Source organism: Melospiza melodia, chromosome 5 (genome assembly GCF_035770615.1).
Source record: "Melospiza melodia melodia isolate bMelMel2 chromosome 5, bMelMel2.pri, whole genome shotgun sequence".
Lineage (NCBI taxonomy): Eukaryota > Metazoa > Chordata > Aves > Passeriformes > Passerellidae > Melospiza > Melospiza melodia.
In genome coordinates, this window is record NC_086198.1 from 20,860,400 (window position 1) to 20,869,916 (window position 9,517).

Below are 9,517 nucleotides of genomic sequence, written 5' to 3' on the forward strand. Positions count from 1 at the left end.
ACCTTTCCAAGCATCTTCCATTTCCTCCAGGTCCTGCATAAAGCTGCTTCAAATCCTGGAGAGCAACGTGGAGAGTGATGATTGATTTTTTCTTCTGCCACTTGTCACTGCTGGAACAGGAAGAGAGAATAACTCGCTTGTGGCTGTTCTTCTTGGCAATTGTCTTTCCTCTCCATTCACCTACAGAGACAAATCCTGTCATGGCAGAACATAGCCCTAAGGGAACTCTTCTGTACAGTATAGAATGTTAACATTGGATTTCATTCTATAACATTGGTTTTTAAAGGTCCTCCCCTTTGGTTGGTACCTCTTTTACTGCAATATTATTTCTAAATTTGCTATGTACTTTTCCTTCTAGCTATTCTTTGGTCCTCTGGTGGTAATTTGTGCAGGTCCTGCCAGCTCAGTCTTTATGCAGAGTAACAATGCCACGAGGATACCAAGTTGGATCATGTTCCTTTCTTTTTCTACTTTAGAAATGGAGCACAAATATCTGAGGCATTATTCCTGGGCTTGGATCGCCTTCTTAGGAAAAACCTCAGGATACTGTTTGATAAATGGAAGCATTTTGGAAAATCAGTGTGGTTTCTAGGAGGGAAAATTGGACTAGAACTCTAGAGAAAATGAGGAAAGCAAAAGCTTGTAATTCAACAGCATACAGGGAGAAAAGGTCACCCCAGCTGCCTCCCTAACAACCACTGTAGAAAGAAGGCAGAGGGGACGAGACCTGATTTCTGCAAACACAAAGCTTCCCCTTTCAGGGAGTCAGGAGGATGTCTCCAGCCAGGGCATCATCCTGGCAGGATGGCTCCAGCCAGCATACTGTCCTAGCACGAGAGACTGAGCTGAGTTACAGCTGCAGACTTGTCTTGTCACCCATGCAGCACACACACCCAAACACCTCTGTAAGAGGTAGGAAGCAATGTTGTAGCATTGTAGCAACAATGTGAGAAAGGTCAGAAAGAGACTTTATGGGAAGGAAAGGTGATCCACATCAGCTCTGTAATGGCACAAACTCACCAGTACCAAGATGTGTACATGCAAATAGGCTTCTAAGCAGTCAGGCACTAAGAGACTGAGACATGAGAATGGTCATCGTTCTCATGATGGCACAGAGAATGAGGAACAATAGTTACCCAGCCACTTCAACATCTTAGGATGATGACCCCGGGCTGGATTTTGATAGACTTTTTTTTAACCCTGCAGGAGCTGGCAGTGCTTCCACCATTAAAGCATCTCACCTTTTATACTCATATAAACAGTCAAGAAAATTTCCAAAGACAAAATATTTCTTAAAGAAATAGTTGCCCTCTTATAACCATTTCTCCCAGATGCACATAATGTAATGAGTAATATCCAAGGGATCAGAGCTTACTTATTTGTGCTGAAAACAAAGCAAGTGACAGCTTTGCTTTTGGAGCCCCTCAAATCCTCCTGATACTCAGGTACTTTCCTGAAGGTCAACAGAAAATAATTCAAGGATCACAGTTTATAATCAGTCAAAACTATTAGTTGATGTACTTTTAGGCAAATTATTCCTCCTGCCTTATGAAGGATTATGTTTTGCACCTTTTCAGGTGCTCCTGTCTTATCGAATGAGTAATCTCTAACCTGACAATTTGGGTATTCATATCAGCTAAGCATATTTTCCACTGTGTCACTGAACTGGTAATCCATCTCCTTCTTTCCCTATCACTGGGTATGGAACATTTAATAATTGACACTTTATACTGTCAGTGTTAAATCATGTTGGCAGAACTCTTCATTTATTGGTCTCAAGACAATCTTTTTCTCTCCTTCCTAGTGAAAGGGGTAGAGGAGTAAGGAGAAAGGAGAAGACAATCTCTACCCCTGAGTGTATGTGGTTTTCCAGTGGGAGGGTGGAAGAAAGGGGGAAAGCTGTTCTACTCTTGTATGGAGACTTGAAAAAGAAGTGATAGCAAAGTCCTGGTCCAGCCTCAGTAAGCACAAGGCACCACTTGCCTCTAGCTCAGTGCCACAGCTTACTGCCCCTAGCCAAGGGTCAGCAAACTCAGGGCTGACTCAGACCTTCCCCTGCTATGTACAGATCCACAAAAACTTTGTGCACAGGCAACAAGGTAAAGAGCAGAGCTGAGCAGGAAAAAATAGAATACAAGAGGTGAAACTGGGACCTTGGCCAGGTTTCTGAACCTCCTGCTCATGGACTGCGGTGTGCTCCAGCCCTTTGTGTGACAGATCCACAGAATGGGTCAGGATGGAAGGGACCACAGTGGGTCATCTGCTCCAACTTCCCTGCTCAAGAAGGGCCATCCCAGAGCCCATGGCACAGGACTGTGTCCCTCCTGCTCTGCTCATGCTGCTGCCAGTGTGCCCCAGGACCAGGGATATCCCCTCCCTCCTGTGCTGGCAGGAGCACCGGCTCACATCTCATTAGCTGAATAAGGTCAGTTGCTTTCTCCCCAGTGACAGTAGTGCAGACTGCCTTCTATTCATGTCTCACACCTCTTTGTCCCTCTGTGATCTCTCTGGGCTGAGGAGTAAATTATTTTCACTGCCCACCTAAGTTCTGGCTTCCCCATTCTCCCTCTCCCTCACAAGCCTGTGTTCTCCTTGTGTTTGGCACATGAAGTAAACATCTTCCAGGCAGGATTGGCATCATACCCTGCACCCAAGGCATCTCCTCTGTCCTGGCTGGGCTGTAGGTGCCCAGAGCATGCAGTTCCTGTCTCTCTGCAGGCACAAGCACATCATCAACTTCTAAATGGAGAAGTCCACTGAACAGTCCTAAAAATGGCACTGTGTCTAAAAGCGGTTGTTGTTGGGCACCTGTCTGGCATTAACACCTGGTTACCTCTGGAAGTCAGTTTTGAATGTTCCCCAGCGGATGTCCTCTGTTTGCTGAAAGCCACTGAGATTATTATTGGGAAATTTACCATTTGAGTCATCTCTTTCCCTGACAAAATTGGCTCTACACTTTCGCAAACAGGAAGATTTATTTTCCCTCAAAATAAATATTGATAAACTTATTTCAGTCAATATTTACTATTTGGTTATGGGAAGAAGCAAAAAAATCTAGCCCGAAGTTTAATAGAGTTTGATGTCTGTTTTTTATCTACCCTACAAACACAATATCATACTGCTATCTTGGCAGAAGAAGGAAAATTAGTTTTTATTCATATTACTGAAATGCTATGGGGCACTTTGTAGCAGGAAAATGATAGGAGCCTGAGACTTGTGCACCAGTCACATTTTTTACAGCCAACAGCTTTGTGCTTGTTTCAATTATTTGGGGGGAATACTGAGGTGAGAGTTCAATGTGACCTGTCACTTCTGTTCTAAAAGGCTGCATCTTCATAACATCTCCATAACAGAGAGGCTCTCCTCTTATTCCAGAAGTAGATGTTCCACAATCATCCTAAACACCACAGTGCTTGCTATGGAGCTCTTCACTGTGCTGTGTGAAAACATGTGCACTAATTTGACCTGGCATAAATTCATAATTCCTGACACCTAGAAAATGAACATATTACCCTATTAAATGCTGCTCACTCACAAATGCACAGACCAGCTGTTTCTTCCCTCCATTATTGAACTGTAGCAAGCACTTTCTAGAGGAAAATTAAAAGTAATGATTACAATCAATTTTAAAAATTCAATTTAAATTCTGCTACATGGGAAACCTCAACATATTTTTTAAATGTTGTCATGTATTTTTTTCAAAGTTCCTACATGTTACATTGGATCCCCAATAGATAAAATATCTTCCTTCAAAAACACAGGTTTGTTTACTTTGGAGAATGTGCATACATCTAAGCAGAAATAGCAAAAGTGACTGGAGAAATATGGGACACCATGTGAGTGAAGCAAAAGATATTCTGGTCTTTGGCATGTGTGTGTGTCACACACTCCCTCCCTTTCCTGCCCCTGAGGGCCAATGTCATTTGTCCTGAGAACACCAGGTGTGTATTAATTATATTCACATAATTAATGCTTCCAGAGATGGGGGAGTACAGAGGATTGTGATGGACCTGGGTGCACATTGGCCTGCAAAAGGGTATAAAAACCTGATGGGCCAGTGGGATAAAGTAGTTTCTCCAGGCTGTGAGTAAGAGCCCTAAGAGCTGCTCAAATACAGAGAGAAAATCCTAAAATAGCTCTGTAGGTGCTTTGCTGCTTTTTAATTGTCGTTTCTGCAAGGCCAGAGACTGTAAACCTGTAATAGATTAGTTTTTATTTAGAAACTGTATTATCAATATTTGGATACTGTGTTAGCAATGCATCTCCTCCTAATCATCCATGCAATCACTGTGTCCTGCTTGTCCCACCTGGCTGAGACCCTTCTCTTGGCTACTCTGCTTCACACTTCTCTTCCTAAAATATTCTGAAACTCTGGTGAAATATGATACCAACCATTTCCTCAGGCAGTGGATGATGACTAAGCTCTCCACAAGATGGCTGAAATTCAGCTATCTGAGGGCTCTGATCAAGTCATGAGAGAATTTGCAATACTCAAACCAATATCAAGAAATTACACTCCTTTCCCAGTTCTGGTAATTTTTCACAGTTCAACACAGAATACTTCTTGCACATGAAATGCTTTACCTATGGCTTGCATTAAATTGCACCCAAAGAACATTTTCAGCGCAAGCGGGGGATAAAAATTACTGCTTTGCAGAGTTATTGATGCAGGCAGGCAGCAGGTGTCATTCCTGCCCAAACACCCCCTGCTTTTTCCTCTTGCTTTGTAAAGTATGGATTTTTAATGGATACTTTTCCTTTGTGTTTCAGCAACTTTGACTGTGGAAAGCAGCAACCATGTCCTGATTAATATGCATTCTGCAAGGGCGCTTTACCTGGCAGAACAAATCACTAGCATTGGAGCCAGCATGCAAATCTTGATTTACAACCACCATCAACGCCTGCCAGGTGACAGTTCTGATGGAGGCAGCCAGAACTACCTCTGTTTGTTGTTCTCATTTCAACAGAGCCCTCCTTCTCTCCTTTGCACCTTGCCTCCTGCACGGGTGTGTTTGTCTATGTGCTTTAGGTAAGATTTGTGTTCCAGTGACTTACTCGGTTTCCATCACACAGTGCTGGTCCAGGAGTGACATCTTTTTCTGGGTGCTGTTCTCCCACTCTCCTGGCTTTAGGTGACCTTGGCTTCATTGGTATTCAGCCGGTGTCAGGGATGGGCTTGCTTCAGCTGCCTGGGCCCCGGTGAGCAGGTGGAGAAATGACCGGTTCAAAATGAGTTGTTAAGACCAGTACAGCAAAAAGATTGATGCAATTAATTTTTCATTACGTACAGTGTCTGTGGATTGTAATCAGCTTGGATTGTTCTTCCTCTGAGGCACAAATAAAATGCAAATGGATTTTGAATGAAAGGAAACGTTCTTTATGAGGCACTGTACTATTCAGAGCTGCAAAATGGCTTGAAATAAATGGGGATTATGAGGAATGTCTTATGAATCCACCTAGGAGAACTTAATATTAAGTTTCATATGGGAAAACCACAGGTGAGTTTCCCATCAGATGAGCATATTACTGCTCAAGCAACTGGAAACCAGAAAGAGCCAAAGGCTTTAAGCCTTATTTAATACTACTACTACCTAGCTTTTTGCAGGAGGAGATGTCAATGCTCTTCACAGCAAAAGTACTTGTCTTACGGGTGGGTTTAAAATTAAGTGTCTTTCCCAAGGCCCCCTCTCATCCCTACAGCAAGGAGTAGAAGGCCTGTGTGCTGTGCCCTGTCAAGAGCTTTACCCCTTGGTGACACTTTGGGTCTCAGTGCAGCTCTGAACCAGCCCCTGCACCCTGCAAAGCATCCAGGTGCACAGAGCTCTTGTGTCGTGGAGTTCTTCAGAGGCTTGGCCACAGAGTCTTGACAGGAACATGCTATAGATAATTAGATGGTAGGTCTGGAAACAAAATAATAATCAATTCTGCGTTTCCCCCAAAACAGAGTGAGAGGGACATCTTGGTAGGAGAAATGGATGATTTCCTCACAAGCACATGCAGGATGAAGAGGAGGAAAGCGGGAGGGAACACAATGAGATTTTATTGCCTGCAAAACATGAATGGCTTTGTTGTCAAAGAAATTACCAACAATGCCAAGGCAAGGGTTTGCTAGATTTCCATTTTATTTTGTGCAGTCAGTCCTTCCTTCTGGGTATTGCTATAACATAAGCGCATTTTAAGACTTAAAAGACCTCATAAATTATTGGATAAAAGGCTGAAGTGACCACCCACCTATGGCAGTCAGTAGAGGGTAACATTTCTGATCCTCTGCTCTAGGAAGCCCTAGCAGTGCCACTCTCTCTTCAGAAGTATGAAGTGACTGGCTCCCATAAATTCTACACAGGCACACATGTTTTAAAACATCAATCAAATCCTGGTGATACCAGTGAGCCATACAACTTCATTCACAGCTTGGGGACTGTTTTCTTCTTCTGTTGCTTTCTAAGAATTAATCTAGACTGTCAGGCGAGGAGGTGTAGTCTCTGACAGCTACATGCACCACAACTCCTGCTGGAGGAGCCCAGGCTGTGTGTGCCATTGCTCGGGTCAGCAGGGGTTGTCACTGTTGGGCGCTAATGGAGAGGTCTGCTCCACTGCAGTCAGTGTTAATTCTGTTTACATGACTCACAGAAAGGCTGCACCAAAGATGACTGACTTGGGGAAATCCCAGAACGATTTTTCCCTTACTTTCATGGTGAGGCACTGCTGTTTGGTTTCACAGTGCCTATTAGTTTAAACATGATTAATTTCAGATGATTGTGGCAGAGGCTAAGCATGTGTCCAAAACCTGATGTTTGTGTTTCAGAACAAAAGAAGAAACATTTAAATCCACGAGTATGATTCTGTACTTTTCTTTCTTTGTTTGCATTCTCAAACTCTAACAAAAATGGCTGGATGTCAGCTGATACCACAATTCCACAAGACCTTAATGCTACTTTTGGAAGATCTCGCTCACCAGATTTATCTGGGCCCAGTGTCAGGTTTATACAGCTCTTGCTAAAGTTTAAACACCATCCAGGAAACGAATTATATCAAGGTAATTTTAGCCCAATGAAGCCCTCTTCTGGCTTGGAACTTTTGCCAGTCAACACAGCACAAAAAAGCATCAAAACACCTCAAAACACCTTGAATATCAAGCACAATATTTTCAAATTTCATTTGGCTTATACAGTACACATTTTCTAACACTCTGAGGAACATAATACTCAACAGCTAAAAACTATTTATTGTCCTGCAAAAAATATGCATGCCAAAGTCAGTTCACTGCTAGAATAGATGCACTTATTGTGCAGATTAGAAATCAGATGAACAATAAGAATCTGGATTTCTTGGTGTTTTAAAACAAAATTGAACACACACTTTTTTCTTATACCATTGCAGGATATGTGGCATTTTTCTAAATAGGAAGAAATGAACACTCAGGAGAGAATAGAGGCAGTATGAACAAAATTAAAACCTTAATGGTTGGGAAATTTGAAAGAAAGACTGCCAATCAGCCAGGTCATGTCAGGGCTGTGAAGTGTAACATAGTTCCACCTCTGCCCCACAGAACCATCAAGTCTATCAGCAAGGCCACTGGCCTTTTCTTCATGGTATGATTTTAATGCATTGTTTGTTTTTTTCTTCTTCTTCCAAAAATCTCTAACCTCATCTGAACTCTTTCCCTTCACTCTCCTCATTTTCTTTTATGCTCTCACTTTGCCCTTCAATATCTCATTTAATTAGTTTCTGGCCTTAGCTGAAGACACAGAATAGTTTTTTTCTTGATCTACATTTTCATGATAGACTTATTAGAAATAAGACTCTTTTGTCACAGTCTTTCTTTGCTCAATATCAACCTAGAGCAAATGTGCCAACTTACGTAAGAGTCAAAGATCTGAAGAGCTAAACAGTTACAAGCTAGAAGCCTTTTGGGACAGGGAGAATATTTTGGGTGGAATTTCCTGCAGATCAGAAAATCCTTGTGTCATTGCAATGTTTTTTGGATTCACAGGATATAAAGTAAATATTTCATATTTATATGTGTTTGATTTTAAAGGAAACACTATGTTATGTTGAAAGAAATAAATCATCCTGGGCTGACCACTTGTCAATTTTTGCAGTTTAGATGGAAACTTCTGGACTGACTGTATGTGAAATGACGCTAAATGATGGCATGAGTGTTTGTTTAGTCTTAAGGATCTAACTGCAAAAAAAGCATCAGTGAAATTTATTCCTCTACGTCATGCAAAAAACTCTACTTGTTTTTGGGTTTTTTTGGAGAGTGGCCAGTAGCAGATGTGCAAGGATAAGACCAAAGCAAGATCAAAGCAGTATTTCCCAGGTACACTAAAGCTTACACTAATCCAAGGCATAAGGCCCCGTGAATGGGATGTGGTGATGTGATTAGCACTCTCCAGTGATTTTTCTATTTCTCTTGAATTTATTCAGTCACTTTTTGAACTTTTGTAAGCTCTTAGCACCCAAACCATCCAATGGCAACAAGCTCTACAGATTAGGTGCATGTTGTATTTGAAAGCATTTCCTCATATTTCCTTCAAACCTGCTCATCCATTACCTTGCTCCTCTTACAAAACCTGTTCTGTTCCACTGATCAGACTGCAGACCTTTTCCTGCATGCCAGATTTCAGAGGCTGAAATACCCTCACCAAAAGCCCACAAGCTTCAAGTCAATGCTGAGCTCCTGCTGCACGCCTGGGCTCTTGATATAAGCTCATAATAAAGGCATTTCTGATGCCTTGCTCTCTGATGACAATTTGCCAACAGATGTTCCTGAAACACGCAGAATAGGTTTAAGTGTCTTAACCTGATCTGAGTGTGTCTGCAGCATAAAGCACAAAGAGAAATGATGCTGTCTGTGTGACAGCCAGTTGCTGGCAGCTTGAACCATGAACATCTACATTAATATTTCTCCTTTACTACTTTGTGTGTATTTGTAGCCCTCAAAAGCAATAAAAGGAAAATTAAGCCCTCAATGTCACAACCCATAAACTAATTTTGCTAACAAAGAACAGAAAAAGGAGGGGTTTAAAAGGAGCAGAATTTCTCTTTCCACTCCTAGGAAGCAGCCAAGCAGCCACGTGGTATTACCCTGACCTTTCTTTAGCCATTTGTTCCTCTCTGCTTCTCCCTTGGATGTGTTTCTGTGTCACTTAGCAGTTGCATAAATAATGTCAAGAGGCCTCATGTGATGGAAGGCTGCAGTGAGCCATGAGACATTCCAGCTTTAATTAGGTACACAAACTAAACCCAGCAGTAATATGTCTGGGGTACCATGAATGTCACAGTCACCAGTCCTTTCCTGGTGAGGGCAAAACATTGTTAGAAGGCATAACAAAAGCTACTATTTATTACAGAAGCCACTTTTGCTTTCAGGTGCTCTGTTTCAATTGGCAGACATTCTGTTGAACAAAGACCTCAGGGTATTCCTCTCTTCACCTGCCAGTTTTTAAGGCTGGGTTTTTCTGGGAGGATCTGGGGAGCAATGGCCTCAACCAGCAGAGGTACTATCTTGAGG

The 9,517-nt window shown here is 42.2% G+C and overlaps 1 protein-coding gene across 1 annotated transcript in view; it reads left to right on the forward strand.

The window, feature by feature from the left end:
• EPHA5 (EPH receptor A5) overlaps positions 1-4,867 on the forward strand; it is a 226,803-nt gene extending 221,936 nt beyond the window's left edge. Inside the window, exon 18 of the mRNA XM_063156544.1 lies at positions 4,771-4,867. Coding sequence (XP_063012614.1) covers positions 4,771-4,810 — 40 coding nt within the window. The 3' untranslated portion in view covers positions 4,811-4,867. The remainder of the gene's footprint in view (positions 1-4,770) is intronic.
• Positions 4,868-9,517: the final 4,650 nt, after the last annotated feature.